This window comes from Sceloporus occidentalis, unplaced genomic scaffold (assembly GCF_023333645.1).
Source record: "Sceloporus occidentalis isolate IW3139 unplaced genomic scaffold, rSceOcc1.0.p SCAF_5, whole genome shotgun sequence".
NCBI classification, from domain to species: Eukaryota; Metazoa; Chordata; class Lepidosauria; order Squamata; family Phrynosomatidae; genus Sceloporus; species Sceloporus occidentalis.
The window spans coordinates 115140978-115157994 of record NW_028316985.1 but is presented as its reverse complement, the minus strand read 5'-3'; the positions used below and the strand labels follow the sequence as shown (position 1 = coordinate 115157994).

Here is a 17017-nt window from a genome sequence, read left to right as displayed (position 1 = left end):
CAAGAACATCAATAAGAAGGAAATCTCTGGCCTAACTAAGATGAGGTTGATCCCCTCACAAACCATATAGCTTGGCACCTCTGCTGGCTGTGCCGACAAAAAGGTTAGCCACCTGGTGAGTGAATTAAAGGAAGAAGAAGCTATTGCTTTCAAGCACTTCTTGGACCATTAAAGAAATCTGGAAATTGAAAAAGCTATTGCCTTCAAGTGTTTCCTGGACCAATACAAGAAACTCACTCAATCCAGGAAGGCGTAAAGCCCTGCAACAATTCAAAAACTGCCTGACCAATGGATTCAGTAAATAAGAAGGCTCACCAAGTCATCAGAAATGCCATGCTATGGCTGCAAAGTGATGCTTATCTTAAGACAGAAACAACAACTGGATAATGTCATCAGAAGATTCAACATATGAGTGATTGTGGCATTCTTGGAGAAATCCTCTGAAACCAAAAATGTTCTTGATAACTCAGTCCACTTATTGGTGTAAGAGCATTCAATGAGCTCAGCAATGATATGGCTAATGGACACTGGCGAAGGAAATCACAGAGAGGGTCCCCATACCATGGACTTGATTGATAAGAGGTCTAGACCACTCACCCTGTCAATGGAGAGTGCAAACAGGCTTAGATTTGGAATTGGCCTCCTAGAATGATTTCTGCAATTATGCAAGAGAAAGATGACTGCAATCACCTGGCCATTTCAGATGTTTAAAATGTACCTGAACCTATTCCATCAAATCATAGTCAATACACTGGTGATAAGATGGGAATAGTGGCAAGGTGTACAATATGTAACCTCTCCAGAAAATAGGACATGCATTGCTCCTATAGCCCATCTTTCCAAAAGTCTTGAGCAAAAAAGCATGCATTTCCTGTCATGAAGTGACATGAGTACACTGTTGGCCTGTCTTATTTCTGAAAGATGATCTAAAGAGTGCCCATGGGCATTTGTCCCTATGACAGAACACAGCTTTTTGGCTCAAGGCATCTGCAAGACTGTTTTCTACTTCAAATAGAAATGATGTCAGGACGCCTTATGGAATGGATCAGTCCCACAAATTTATCACAGTGAAAATGTATATACTTATCAGGACTATCTCATCACAGGGCTGAAAAGATTGCAAACTGTCAGACTTGAAACCATCCATGTGGGAAGCCCCATTCATCCCATGACCACCTACAGAATTCACACCTACCATGTAGTGACATATTGGCAATTACCATCACTGAGGGCATCCCCGACACCACAACAAGAGATATCAGACATCCTTTATGAGCCCAAGGATCAAAGCATGACAGGGAGGAGACCTGAAAAGGCCACCTCCCAAACCTGCAAAGTGTGTGAACAACATGGTGGATGCTGTGAAAACAGTATCAGCTGCCTAACCTAACAGACAATTAATTGTCTGATGCATGTACAGAGAAGAGCAGCCCTTCAAAGAGTGCTGTACATGTCATCCAGTAAGAAAAAAAAACCTCAACACAGAATCTAGTATAGTGCAGTTCTCTTTATATGTTCTCTATATCAGGTAGACAAACATGAAATACTATGATACCCAGCCACAGAAGGATCGACCTCTTGGCTGGCTAGGGCTTATAAAAATTGCAGTCCAACATTATACATTCCTTACCCCTGCATTACTACGTTCCTAGGCAGACAATGCTCTTTTGCCATAATTTAGGACTCTTTTACACTATCTAATCATAATGCTATGATTTCATTTAAAGGCCATGGCAACATCCTGTGGAATCCTATGATTTGTAGTTTAGAGATGCCCATTTAGAATTCCTAGACAGAAATGTCTAGTGTCTTACCACACTAAAGATCCCAGGATCCCATAGGATAGTGTTGTGGTAATTGATGTGGAATGATAGTGCCATCATTTTGCTGTATGGAAAGACCCTTGGTGTGTTCTTTCACATTGTAGACAGGTTTCCATGAAATTTCATTTGTGAGCCAACTTTTCATTTCTAATAGGTCACATTCTCTCAGCCTCAAGGGAAAGCAATGGCAAACTTGCTCTGAACAAATCTTGCCAAGAAAATCCCAGGATAGAGTCTCCATAAGCCGGAAACAATTTGAAGGCTCACCACCACAACAACAGCAACAACAAAGGGCTTCTGATTCTAATTTAACAGTTTTACAACAGACAAAAAAAGAAAGAGGTTTGGAGATATAATGGTTTTGAAAGCTTCCTATAGAGATCCTTCCTCTGCTTTTTTTTTTAATATAAGGTACCAGTAAAAAGATGCAACTGTTTCATTTATGAGCTCCCTGTCTGAGCCAATAAGAGTAAACTCTCTGCATCCTTATCTGTTTTTTGCTTTCATGGTTTGGTTGACATATTTCTCTGAGAATAGTGAGTGGCTGTTTCTCTTTAGTTTTCAGAGAAATAATGTTAAAATGCTTTTGATGGCACAGGCTAGCTCTCCAGATGGTTTTTTTGTGATCTTTCCTGCCAGGTGTGAAATGAGTATCTCTCTCACTAGGCTTGCAATCACTTCTTTGGTTGATTTTGGAGAGGAGAAATTGTAAAAGGTTTTGTGGCTCCTGCCTTTGAATCTCCTGTTTATTACTTACAAATAAATGGGTTTGAGTTCTGAGAGGAATACAGTATTTGTCCTTGCCTTTTTGTCCTGTTTGCTTTGAACGTGTTGAGACTCATACTATAGGAAAGCATAATGTTCACATCAAGCCTCGGTCACAAACTCAGAAACCCTACAAATGAACAAACTATCTTGAGATTAGCTTTTTCACTTCAGGTAGCATCATCACAACATAGGTATTTTACTAGTAAATGGTATGTCTGTTTTAATTTTTTTTAATTTTTTTTAAACATTTATGTCCCACCATTTTCCAACAAGTTCAAGGCAGCTTAGAACAAATTAATATGTTAAATATATCTCTATGACTACATGACACAGTGCCAAAGCACTGAAAAGCCATGCACTGGGGGCTATGGCACCCTTTCCAGGGTGCAAAAAGGAGCCACTTTTTGTGGCTCCTTTTTGTGCTGTGGAAAGGAGAGATCAGGGCCGCGGCATGTAGTTGCCACAGCCTCACTTCGGCAGTCTGTCAAGCCCCTAACTACAAAAATACTTTAAGAATATATATATGAGAAGTGCAAAATGGCTAAAAATGTGACGTCGAAGGCTTTCATGGCCAGCATCCATGGTTTTTTGTGGGTTTTTCGGGCTATGCAGCCATGTTCTAGAAGAGTTTCTTCCGAAGGCTTCACCAGTATCTGTGGCTGGCATCTTCAGAGAAAGACGTCAGCCACAGATGCTGGCGAAACGTCAGGAAGAAACTCTTCTAGAACATGGCTATATAGCCTGAAAAACCCACAAAAAACAATGGCTAACAAGTTTAAAGGAAAATTGAAAAAGGTTTGCCTTGGCATTTCTTTTAACACAGGAAGGAGACCAGTATCCCCATGGGGACAATGAATAAGCAAATATGTCATTCTCAGTACAAAGTTACAAAATTCTCCTCAGAGAACTGTGATATGCAATTATACCTTTAGATTTTGATAAATGACTACATCTGGGGTAAAATTCCTACACTTCAGCTGATAGTTGAAGAAGTTGCACAGGCCAATTAATTCAGCTTCACTTCCGAAAAGTCATCTCAGGTTAGCTGAGCCAAGGTTACAGAAGATCTGATATCAGGAAGTCTGAATCATGAGCTCTTAGAAAAAATGCCGGCAAGGGTCACAAGAAGATCCATAAAGAGCATTTCATATCATACCCAAGGTAGAAACAGACTTACAGCCAAGCTGTATGCCTGCTTACCCAATTGCTGGAAAGTGCTGGGCTTGTTCCCATGATTATCAAGAAAGTGTCATTTATGGAGGGCTGTGGGAATGAATTGCCTGGACTTTCTCTCTCACCTATGGTTGTGTGTCAGATTGAATTTCACCTCTGGGCACTTCACTAACTGCATAGACTAATAGTAGTTACAATAGTAGTTATAATAATTATGGGTGTATGTGTTAGGTATGTCTACGAAAGTACAAATCCACCTCTGCCTACACGTTGAAAGATTGCTTGCTTTCCCTAGGTTTCATTACATTTCTGTTATTAGTCATGGTGTAAATACAAAAGATGAGCATAAGAACCAATGTCCTCAAGCTGCACTGGTTGTCTTTCTCCCATAATTTTACTTTGTGTGTATTGCATGGAGGTCTGGGGTTTGTAGTTTGGCCATACACCCTGGAGAGAGCAAGAGCCAAAGTGGTGTAGTGGTTTGAGTGCTGGACTAAGACTCTGGGGACCAGGCTGTGAGTCCATATTCGGCCATTGAAATTCATTGGGTGATCTTGAGTGAGTCACATACTCTCAGGTTGCAACTGTATTGCAAAAATAATGCAGTTTGACACCACTTTTAAGTGCCATAGCCCAATGATATGGAATTGTGAGATTTGTAGATTGTTGTCGCAGCAGAGGTCGCTAAGAAGGTTAATCTCTCACAAAACCACAAATCCCAGAATTCCATAGCTTTGAGCCACAGTAGTGAAAGCGGTGTCAAACTGCATTATATCTGCAATACAGGTGCAGCCTCTGCCCCAGAAAACCTTGTGACGGGTTCGCTTTAGGGTCGCCATAAGTTAGAAATGATTCAAAGGCACACAACAACAACAACAACAACCTAGAAACTGGAGAACTCTGGCTCAGAATTCTAAGCGTCCTCCATAAACTGCAAACCACAGGATTAAATTAATAAAGCATAGTAGTTAAGGTGGAATAATAGTGTTATGATTCTGTAATGTGAATGCTTGTTGTTGTTGTATAACTTCATATCATTTCTGACTTATCATGATCCTAAGGTGAACCAATAATATGGTTTTTTTGGCAAGTTTCTTCAGAGGGCGTTTGCCATTGCCATCCTCTGAGACTGAGAAAGTGTGACTTGCTTGAGGTAATGTGAATGGACCCCCTGATTTAATATTTGAGTGAGTCACCAACAGGGCTGAGTTCACACCTGCATTTTACATTTTCAAAAATATAAATCAGACTTTCCTGTCCTCCTTCCTCCTTATATACCTCAGGCTTAATCCAGTTGAAACCTAAAACCATTGCATCACCTGAGAGAGCCTTATTTGAAATCTCTGCAGTCCCCTCCCCACTCATTCCATCTCTGGAGGACACTATGTGGACATCATGACTTTATTAGGTCAGTTGTCTCCTGTCTTTCGCTTTGTAAAATCTTGTGATGATGCGATCCAGGGATCTTGCTCAGTTGGACAGTTTTGCACTCTTTTGGTTGCTCGGATAAAGGCATTACCCTATTGCAGATTTTCCGGGGTAACCAGACTTTGTAAATTGGATGTCTGAGTTCCAAGTATTGCACTCACATCCACTAGAGAACAACAGCTTTAGAAATGAAAAGCAATAATGTTTGAGGGAAACCAAGTGTCCCCTTGGTCTGGCACAGCAGGATGGGCATTGGGCAACAGTGACGGACTCTCTTTCTGAGTCCCACAAGTGAAAAGCAAACCCCCGAGGACTTGTTACATCACCTTTTCTTTTGAGTGCTTCAGTTCACACTGAGAGGATGTGGAGAAACATTGTCATGGCAACTGCATCTCCCTCCTGGTCGAAGCAAGCAGAAGGGGATGAGGGGGGTGCAGTTGCTATAGCAACCTTTCCCGGTCCAGACAGCAGCCGCCATCAAGAGGAAAGTCTGAAAGGATAAATTACGCTCCCATCCATGCATCACTAGAACAACTTGCCTAGAAGATTGAATATTCCATGTTTGCCCTACTGACTACGTTGGGGAAAAGGAGGTAGAAATGAGCACGGTGCCAAATTTATGTGATGGTTGATTTCTGGTGCAATACAAGTCATTCCAATGGGTACGACTTGGGGAAAAGAAGCCAAACCTAATTTCCTCTCTTTGGTCATGCTTCCTACCAGCCATTCTTTCTCAATGTATTGATGCCCTGGTTACCATGGTTTTTGTTTTTTTACTTTATAGACTTTTTGGTGCTCAACCAACCAGCCATCTCATAGTGGATATGTTGACATAGCAGACCGACATAGCTATGTTTGGGTGCATCAGTGATGGCAACCAACCAGGCATTACTTGATGTCTTTTTTCTGCTTTTTGTAAAGGAAGAAATTTAAAAAGCTTTACACTGAATAGCACAAGAAGCAGAATTTTAAAAACTATGCACTTATGTACCCTGACTGTTTTTTAAAAAGGACTTCATCCCCAATGTATTCACATTTTGAAGCACTCCATTCTTTGAAAAATCACCAAGGAGGGGAATCTCTTATATATATATATTTTAAGTAGAGCTGTAATAATGCTTCTCTTTTTTACATTCCTCTCTGTTGCCTTTCTGGATGAAATCAGCCAATCTGAAAAACAGTTTGCTACTGCCACCAGAGACTGTATTTGCAGCTTTTTCTGCCTTCAACGACTGCCTGAAAAGTTGTTGTTTTTGGAAACAGAAATATGTAAGCAGATCTATTTGGACCTTCCTTGTTTGGAGGGAATTAAAATGCAGTCTTCAGCATAAGAGTTCTTGCAGGAACTAGCTTACAGTAAAATCTAGGATGTCAGCATTAACAGCCCTTATGAAAGAATGGTCGAAATCAATATACCTCTGGCTAGTTGGCTCAGATATTCAGTGTACTTGTTATTAGTAGGGTTCTGAAATCAGATGATAGATGGGCTTGGCTCATGCTTAATAAGACTTGTGGAGCTTATTAAGAGCAAAATCTTCAAACAGAAAGCTTTCAATGGAGCTGAAGCCAGTGGGATTTAAAAGGAACAACTGCACAGCATAATCAGGCTGATTTGTACATGATTATTCCTCATTTGCACATGTGATAGCTCTCAGCATGGTGTGTTAACTTTCTCCACTGAAAAGTACTGCTTTTAAAGTGACAAGAAAGGTCAGACTAATCCATGTACATCTCTTTCATGTACAAGTCATTGCCCAGCCAACTGGGCCCAGAAAGTTGGGGTTTGAACAGAGAGGATGGTCTTCTGCCCCAATCCAAGTGTCAATTTACTCAGCAATGTTCAGATTACTGTATTATCAACAGCTCCTGCTGCTGCGAAGGGTCATTTTGCATACATTTCAGCCCTAACTGAATTGCTACAAATTGTACTTGTTTCATTCTGGTTCTGTTCAACCCCAGTTTTTATTCTACCTTCCTCCTCTATTTGCTGGTCTTTTAAAGTGCCCCAAGACTCTTCATGATTTGGTCTGCAACAGAATAACACAGCTCCCCTCCAGAGATAGTTTCATTATCATTCTGCAGCATCAGAGGCCTCTCTAGATACAATGTGACAGCAGGGCCACTTTGCCTTTCTGAATGGCCCCAAACCACCTGATGAGAAATACTTAAATGCTCAGCAGAGAGTAGACTCTGCAGAATGCTGTGCAAAGATCCTCTAAGTAGATATACTTTACAAAAAAAATAGATAACGGTTGCACTAAAATGCGAAGCAGCTCTTCTATGCTTTTGCTCCCACTAAGAAATGACTGCACTTTTCATAGCAACTCTATGCTTGTCTATAGTCCTTTCTATCAACCCTGAATGGTGAAGATTTTGTTCCACTTTTTCTTTAATAAGGATTTGTCTTTCTTCATAGAATCATAGAGCTGGAAGGGGTCCCATTGGCCATCATGTGCAGTCCCCGGTCAATGCAGGATTTTCAGCTAAAGCATCTTCAACACGTCCAGACTCTTTCTGAAGATGTCCAGAGAAGGAGACCCCGCCACCATTCTATGCAATTGGTTCCATTGGTGAAACACTCTTAGTGTCAAGAAATTCCTTCTGATGTTCAATTGAAATTTACCCTCCTGTACTTTAAAGCCATTAGACCCGGTTCTACCCCCTGATGCAGCAGAGAACAAGCCTTCACCTTCCTTTCTGTGACAACTCTTGGAGTATTTAAAGAATGTAGTCATGTCACCCGTTACCCTTCCCATCACCAGGTTAACCATGGTCAACTCAAATTTTCTTCATGTCTTCACCATCCTTGTTGCCCTTCTTTGAACCTGCTCCAACTTGTCTATATCCTTCTTAAAATGGGTTCCCATTACTGAACACACTACTCCAGATGAGGCCTCTACCTATGCATTGCAGTTTTGTGACCTAAATATAAAATTTTATATTTGTCTCAGCTGAATTTCATTTTATTGATTTCCACCCAGTTTTCTAGTTTATCAAGATCCTTTTTAATTTTGTTCCTATCTTTCAATATGTTTGTTACCTCGCCCAGTTTTGTATCATCCACAAACCTGATAGAGATTCCCCACCCCATCATCTAAGTCACTAATATAAATGTTGAAGAGTAAGGACCCTATGGAATGATGCTCAAGACCTCTTTCCAGTTTGAAGTGCCAATATTAATGACAAAATTAATGACAATGTGAAGTCGAAGGATTTCATGGCTGGCATCTATAATTTTTTGTGGATTTTTCAGGATATGTGGTCATGTTCTAGAAGAGTTTATTCCTGATGTTTCACCTGCATCTGTGGCTGGCATCTTCAGAGAATGCAGGTGAAACATCAGTAATAAATTCTTCTAGAACGTGGCCACATAGCCCGAAAAACCCAGAAAAAACTATGGATGACAATATTTAGTATGAAAAGAATTCAAGGTTTTCAAAAATGTTAGGAAACCAAAACTGACAGATTCTGTTGGGATATAGAGTCCAGAGAAAATGCACAATGTGGTATTAAATAGTGACTGGACAACAAAAGGTCACTGTCAACCATGATGACAAGGCATTTTTTTCACCAGTGACATCAGAGAAGGGACATCAGAGATGATGGTCACCAAGTGCAGTAAAGTGCTGCAAAAGGCTGCAAATGTGCACAGTCACCCTGGACAGGGGACAGAGATCATTGTGACACAGGAGGAAGAGGCAGGGCCAAAAAGGCCACATGGAGCCCTGGCTATAAAAGAGGAGTGCTTCAAGTCACAGGGTGGGTTGTGGATGATGGTGGATGGTGGACGGGGTTGGAATGGTAAGACAGCCTTGTACATAGAGCAACTTCTAATGAATAAAAGCCTCATGAAGAGACATCTGGCTAGAGTCTCTTTTGTCACCTTCTGGAAGGGGAGAGGCATTTCTCCAGTTTGCACACAACTGCCTGTCACTCGTGAGGTGGTGATCCTGATGAAGAACATCAGCATGACAAATCACGCACTGTGCAACAATGCTAACAGATTCATCCATTTAAGTCCAGAGCTATGGGTGTGCAACACTGGTTGAGTCTCTTTTATCTGAAATTGGGATCAGAAATGTTTTGAATGTTGAATTATTATTATTATTATTTGGATTTTGAAATACCTGTATTTTTATAACATACATAATAAAGTATCTTTGAGAGGGGAACCAAGTCTAAACACAAAATTCATTTATCTTCCATGTACACCTTATACACATAGCCTGAGGGTAATCTTTTACAATATCTTTAATAATTTTGTTAGTGACACAAAATTTGTGTACATTGGACCATCAAAAGCAAAAGTGCCATTATCTCAGCCATTCATTTCAAAAGTTTTGGGTTTTGGAGTATTTTGGATTTCGGCATTCCCGATAAGGGAGACTCAGCCTATATTTGTAAATCTAGGTTTCGACCTGAGTAATTAACCATTTTAGAACTGGGGGTGGGATTGCTACTTCTTTTCTTTTTCTGAAAGGTTCCCAAGTTTGTGAGTTTTGATAGACTCTTCAAGAAGGGACTGAAATTAATTATCCCCCTCCCCTCCGTTTTTATTTTTCAAAAGAGATACAGCTATTCTCATCACAGAGAGCATCATTTTGTACTTGCCCTGTCATATGTATGTTAAAGAGGATTTAGCATCTATATGACAAGGCAAGTACAAAATGATGCTCTATGTGATGAGAATAGAGAATAGAACCTATTAATTTGGCCAGCGGAAATGGGAGAGAAATTAATTTCCGTTCATTTTTCAAGACACTATCAAAATTCACAAACCTAGGATTGAAATAACTTGAAGTTTAAGAAACCTGAATGTGAGAAAAGGAAAAGTGATATATTTCCCCATCTCTATCCATGCTTGGATTCTGGGGGCAAAAAGTATTCAATAAATAGGAACCTGAGCCAAAGAGTGGGTAACAAAAGAAATCTGCAAATGGAGATGGCAGAAGTAGAGAAACTTTATAGAAAGTGATTTCTAGAATCCTAGAGCCATAGAATTAAGGGCCATGATACTTAGTTGTACACTTATCTTCAAAAATTACAAATTCGTTGATTTGTTTTAGCTGCAGTTTTTCAAATTTCAAATATGTTACTGGAGGAGGCAAATCTGAAGGGTGCATGTTCCTTTTTAGTTTACAAAAGCGGGGTTTATAACAGGGAGTGTTTTAGAATTTCTACATTTAGTTTAAATATCAGAGTTTAGTCTAAGCACACAGAATAGTGGGGTATTCAAATGACACAATTACAGTTTTCTCCATCTGATAGTCCTGGTGAGGAATCTGTACCAAGGACAGGAGGCCACCGTCAGAACAGAATTTGGAGAAACAGAGTGGTTCCCATTAGGAAAAGGGGTCAGGCAAGGCTGCATCCTATCACCTTATTTGTTTAACTTATATGCTGAAAACATCATAAGAAAAGCAGAATAAGAATCAGAAAAAGGAGAAGTGAAGATAGGAGGAAGCAACATTATCAACCTAAGACATGCGGACAACACCATAATATTAGCAGAAGACATTCAGGAGTTGGAACAGTTAATAAGGAAGGTCAAAGATGAAAGTGCAAAGGCTGGTCTGATGCTGAACATAAAGAAAACATAAATAATGACACAGAAGAAATACACAAATTCAATCTAGACAACAAGGGAACTGAAATAGTTAAAGAATTCTCATATCTAGGATCAAACATTGACCAGAATGGAATCTGCAGTCAAGAGATAAGAAGAAGACTAGGAATGGGAAGGGCAGCTATGAAAGAACTGGAAAATATATTGAAGAGCAAACACATACAACTGAGCACTAAAGTCAGAATTGTTCAGGCCACTGTATTCCCAGTTATCATGTACGGATGTGAGAGCGGGACAGTGAAGGAAGCAGACAGAAAACAAACCAATTCATTTGAAATGTGGTACTGGAAAGGAGTACTTAGGATACCATGGACAGTTAAAAACAACAACAACAACAAACAAATGGATTCTTGAACCGATCAGACCAGGGCTCTCCTTGAAAGTTAAGATGATTAAGTTGAGACTATCAAACTTTGGCCACACAATGAGAAGGCAGGGATCCCTAGAAAAAATAATAATGCTAGGAAAGGTAGAGGATAGAAGAAAGAGAGGAAAACCACAAACCAGATGGATAGACTCAAACAGGGGGGTTATGGACAAGGGCTTGCAGGATCTGGGCAAGGCAACTGGTGACAGGGATTCTTGAAGATGTCTCATCCACAGGGTCACCATGAGTCAGAACCCACTCGAGGGCAGCTAAGAGCAACAACAACAGCAAGTGAGAATCAGTCCTCATTAAGAGATGGAGGTCTAATCTGCATCTCTTCCTCCTCTATAATGTTTTTGTGTTGAAACAACCACTGGAAGAATTCTGAATCAGATTTTGGCTGCAGTTCTTAACACCTTTGAAATGGGGAGCTCATGGTAATTGGGTTCCATTTCTATCAGCCATTGACAGCCTTTTCAGGGATGATGGGGGGTAGTAGCTCATCAATTTCACACTTGCCTAGAAGTAAGACAGTTGAATACAGTGGATAGACAGGTATAGGGTTGTGCTATTAACATTTTTATCTCAACATATTTGCACATATTTGTGCATATATCTTTTTATATAATCTAGCCTGATAAAACTTGCTAAAATATATAATAAAGTTACTGGAAATGTGGTCTGCATATTTCCATTCTTAATATATTTTCAAAAGCCAAAATACTTCACATATCTCATAATCCCAATGCTTGACATGATGTGCATGTAGCATTCATTATTTTCAAGCTGAAAATTACCAGAAGGAGAGTGTGATAAGAAAGAAGCATAATTTATTTAAAGCACAAGTTTGATACATCTTATGAGAAATTGGTGCTTTCTACATTAAGAAGGATGGGCACAATTCAGAGAGCATATTTATTCCCCATGGATTTTAGTGGCAAAGCATGATGATCCTTGGCATGTTTACTCAAAAGTCACACTCACTGAGTTCAGTGGGACATATTCACAGTTAAGTGTACATATGTTGCTTCCAGCCTTAGGGTGAAACTTGATTCCCTGGCTAAAGTTCAAAGTGCAGTGCATTTTTTTGGCCTTGAAACAAATGTAATTTGGGTATTTTCCCCCTTTGGCCTAAGCTCTGGTTCCCTGTAATATTAGGATCAAAATGCTGATCTTTTCTTAGAGAATTACAAGAATTCCTGAGTTAATGTATATAAAACTTTTTACAGAATCTGTAGTGCATCAGTATTTGTACTAACAATAACAATGGCATTTACATAGATTATTATTTGCCTTATGATGAAGGGCTAGATATGAACTGAATAAAGAACACCAGCAACAACATTGTTATAGGGAGCACACAACAATCTCAACTTGCTTTGCTACTTTACAGAAATGGATCTTGTTTGAAGAGGTCCTGAGTAACTACAACACATCTGGCCAGTAACCACAACACATTTGTGCAGAGTATAAAAACATTACTTTTTGGACTACTGCTCTCAGAATAGCCATTGCTGGGAGGGGGGTCTGAACATTGTAGTCCCCAAAAATAAACTCTCTAAGCATTGCATCTGAGATTAAAAAGAAAAGTTTTCAACACAACAATTTTTAAAATGGAGTGACTTGAAGCAGTTCACTTTGAATAACAGGAGTGCCATTTTTGATCCTCCAGTCTGCATATCTTTGGTCTCAGTTCTATTGAAAAACTATGTGCAAAGTAGCTAGTGACTGGATACTTTGCCCACAATGTATACAGTGGCCAGGATCCACAAAACATCTTACCAGTTACCTATGGCAAAAGAAACACTGGGTTTGTTCTTAGAGACCAGCTCCTATGCTGCATGGCATACCATTTTTGAAAGAAGAAGGGCTTTCAAATTATGTTTGTATAATACAGCATAGGCTATTGTTGAAAGACAAAAATCCCAATAGATGTGACCAGGCTGTGGACAGACCCTAAGGTAGACTTTTGGATTCCAATTATAGAATATATTGGCACATGTCATTTGCCTGCAATTGACCCATCATTTCCAGCACATTTCCTAAGGTTAGCTAATATTAAGCATATGTGTTGTCTACTAACAATGAAAATATGCATAAACCAAGTGCACAATGGGAATTGTTCCTGCTATCCATGCCACCCAAAGGACCATTTGAAGTTGTATAACTTGAATTTACCTTCCAACTTGCCTCAGCACTTGTGGCTCCACCCTATGATGCCACTGCCCTTATTTTAACAAATGGGATAAAATCCCTGGTAAAGATAGATGAGCACAAGGCTTCGTTGGGCAGCCTAAAATGTGTGTTACGATCAAATGGGATCCTCACCCAACAAGACAAAAATGGCTGCCAGCAGCCAATTGCTTCAAAACATTTTGTGTTGCGGATCTTTTCAGGAAGCACTGAGATATACCCATTTAGGTAAGAGCATGCCTTCAGGCTACTAGCTGGACATTACCCATATAAACAACCAAACTCCCATATTAACAGATGATGTTGATTTTAGTTTTGTTTTCTTAAAATACTAGGATGTCAAGGTTTGGCAAGGAGATCTGGATCAAAAAGTATGAGAAAAGAACCTTTCATTTTCAGAATTAATCTCTCTGGGACATTGTTAACGACAGAGGGATATTGCTTTGAGCAACCAGACAAAAAACAAGTATGCTTTGGGATCTTCAGAACAGGAGATGGATAATTGTTGTAGGCTAGGAGCAAAGTTACTGCACTTACCTCAAACACTTTTGTCAAATTATCAAAGAGAACTTGACCAGCACTGACTTTGTGCTTGACTCCTCTGACTGTACCATTTTTGCTGAGGATGTTGACTCTTTTCATGCCAAATCCCCTCTCTTTGGCAGCTCTCATGAAAATGAACATATCATCAGTCTGATTCTCATGTTCATCATATTCAGAACCTAGGTTTCCATTATGCTGTCCCTCAGTTTCGCTCAGTCGGCTGTTTGGGTCTGTTTCTGAGCTGCTGGTGCATTCAGAATCCAGGGAATCATATATTTCTCCATCCGCATACACTTCCTTTAACACTCTCCCACTGTGAGAGGAGGCAATTCGAAATCGGACTTTCCTTGGCTGCCTCTCACCCTCACCCTTGGTGTCGCTCTTAAACATGGTCCCATCCGTCATTAGGAGCCGCTTACATCGTCCTGGTTTAGGTTGTCATCGCATTAGCCAGTTTCTCACACTTAAAACAATATCAAAGTTGTTTTCCACTGACAGCAGCACTGCTCATATGAGGCTAACATCTAAAGGAAAGAGGAGAGTCCCAAGAAGCTACAGTGCTGTTCAGTAATTAATAATGAATGGCTATGTGTGCTATGGTTACCTTTAAACTAAAACCTGAAAAATGAGATCACCAATAAAATATTAATGATCCATTGTGTACTTTCTTCAGAAGGACGAGGGGAAGATTCTACAATTTAAAAAAACAAACAAATAAAGAAATGTAAAACTATATCTAAGACATGTGTCAGTTTGCATGGGCTAACAAAGAAAAAGAAATAGAGCACACAGAAAATCTTCCTGAGCTCCAATTTCCAAAGAGCTAGTGGTAGATCCTCAAGGAGCCGATTGAGATCTATCTGAAAGTTTATGTCCTCAAATGACATATTCCGGAGCAATCTTAGACCGAGTCACCTGTTACACCTTCTAACTAGAGTCTTCTTGAAATTGCTCAAATAACAATTTGCACTGCATATTAAACATATCACAAGTTGAAGCAATTCCATTGATTGAACCTGTATGCAAGTTGCTATCAAATCCGCCAGCAAGGTTTTCTAGAACAATCTGAAGCAAGTCTATGCACCTCAGCGTAGTGGTAGCTATTATCATGTATCTGACTTACTATGAAGTTTGATTAGCCCTGACATCCTGCTTTGTACATATATCTGGTGCCACCTCTTTCCTTTCCTTCAGATCTCCCTAAAGCACCTTTAGGGTCTTGGACTTATCCTTATGCATGAATACTCACTACATTCATTTAGGTTTACTCCCTAGTAAGTTTGCTTTGACTTGTAGTTAAGCAAAGCCCTTTTTCTTTGGATGTCTAAACTATATTTCTAAATGTTCACCTGAAGTTTTAAATTACTGCCAGGTTAAAACATAAAATGTGTAATATTAATAAGCAATACCTTCATTTGTGTCCCCCCACCCCCAATGGAAAGAGAAATTTAAGATAGAGAAAATGTCATTTCTTTAACAGAAGTGGCTTGCGCCAGCTGAGACAAAAAGCAGCACTGGGAAAAAAAATGTTTTGTTGCCTTAGGCTAGAGGAAGGCCAGCTTGAGTGATGTGGGACTTCCCTTGGAATGTGTCAAAACAAACTGGGCTGTTCCCCAAACCCTTGGTCCATATTGAAGATTCAAGGGATGTGGACAGAGTTAGGAGTTTATCGCATGAACTTTAAAAGCATTTCAAGCCTCCTGGTCTGGAGCTGGGACACAGGATGGAGGCAGGGGTGACTGCTTGCTAATTTGCTGCCTAATCACCACCCGCAATCAGCTCGAGACCAAGTCGAGTCCCAGACACGCTCTGCCAGCACTTTTTAGAAGTCAGAAGCTTTCTAACTTCTAAACAGTGCAGGCAGAATATGGCTGGGACCAAGGCTGATGGTGGGCAGAGATTCGGAAGCGATTTAGCATGCGATGATCCCCGCCTCCATCCCAGGAGGCTTGAAATGCTTTTAAAGTTCATGTGATAAGCTCCTTAGTCTCAAACTGTTAAAAGTGGTTTGCCTCCCTCCTGCAAACTGGCATATAGGTGGATTGAGGGCTAGAGGTAAAAAGGGTTAGTAGCTTTTAAAGGACAGCTGTAGCTTCTAACTGGAAAATGACCTTACCAAGATTTTCATTCTCTCTCTCTCTCTCTCTCTCTCTCTCTCTCTCTCTTTCGTTCCCTCGTTCTTCTAATCACAGAGATTCTGGAAGGGATATAGGAGGAACCTCACTTATTTTTGTGAAATTTTGCAGGCTCCTTGTCTAGGGATACCTCTATGCAGTGATGTATTCTACCTCCAAGTCCCAAGTCCTTGCAAGTCAAGTCTCAAATCTGGGAGCCAACTTTTAACAGAAAAGGGGAGGTGGGGTGCATTTCTTGGTGGGAACAGCAAGTGCATTAGACAATGGGCTTGAAGCAGGAGGTGATGTCTGCTTGACAGCCTGTCTCTGCTGCACATCAGAAGAGCCTTCTAAAGCTTTTCAAAAGCTTTAGGAGGATCCTTCCATCTCAAGCCTTTTGCCTAATGCATTTGCTATTATTATTATTATTATTATTATTATTATTATTATTATTATTAACCTTTATTTATAAAGCACTGTAAATTTACACAGCGCTGTACATACAATCTTTTTAATTGGACGGTTCCCTGCCCTAAGGCTTACAATCTAAAAAGACACAACACAAAAGGAGAAGGGGAAGGGGATGAGGGCCAACAGTCCGTGCCATGCACTTTGGGGACAGGTCTTGTCTACTGCTCCAAGTAAATGGCACCAGTGAGTCAGGCCCGATACAGACAGGTGGGAAGTTCCATCATGGGGCCAAAACTAGGGCTCAGGAGTGCGCAGCAACCACACGCTCCAGAGCCCTAGTACGTGCCGGCGGCACCATTTTGGCACGTTTACACAGTGCACGTACCAACGACGTGTCTTGTGCGATGCATACAAATGGTGTGGCGCACAAGACACGTTACTGCAATGCTCCAGTGTGCTAATCGCGCCTTGGCAGTGTTGCCAGAAGAAGCTGCAGCTCCTTTTGCAGTGGATCATTGTCGCAGCCATGCAGTTGCAGTGGCAACAATCCGAAAAAGAAAGGGATGGCCTC

General features: G+C 40.4%; 1 protein-coding gene across 1 annotated transcript in view; it reads right to left on the bottom strand.

Moving 5' to 3' along the window:
* LOC149312690 (glutaredoxin domain-containing cysteine-rich protein 1-like) overlaps positions 1-14326 on the bottom strand; it is a 51987-nt gene extending 37661 nt beyond the window's left edge. Inside the window, exon 1 of the mRNA XM_089526951.1 lies at positions 13916-14326. Coding sequence (XP_089383077.1) covers positions 13916-14326 — 411 coding nt within the window. The remainder of the gene's footprint in view (positions 1-13915) is intronic.
* Between the last annotated feature and the right edge of the window lie 2691 nt (positions 14327-17017).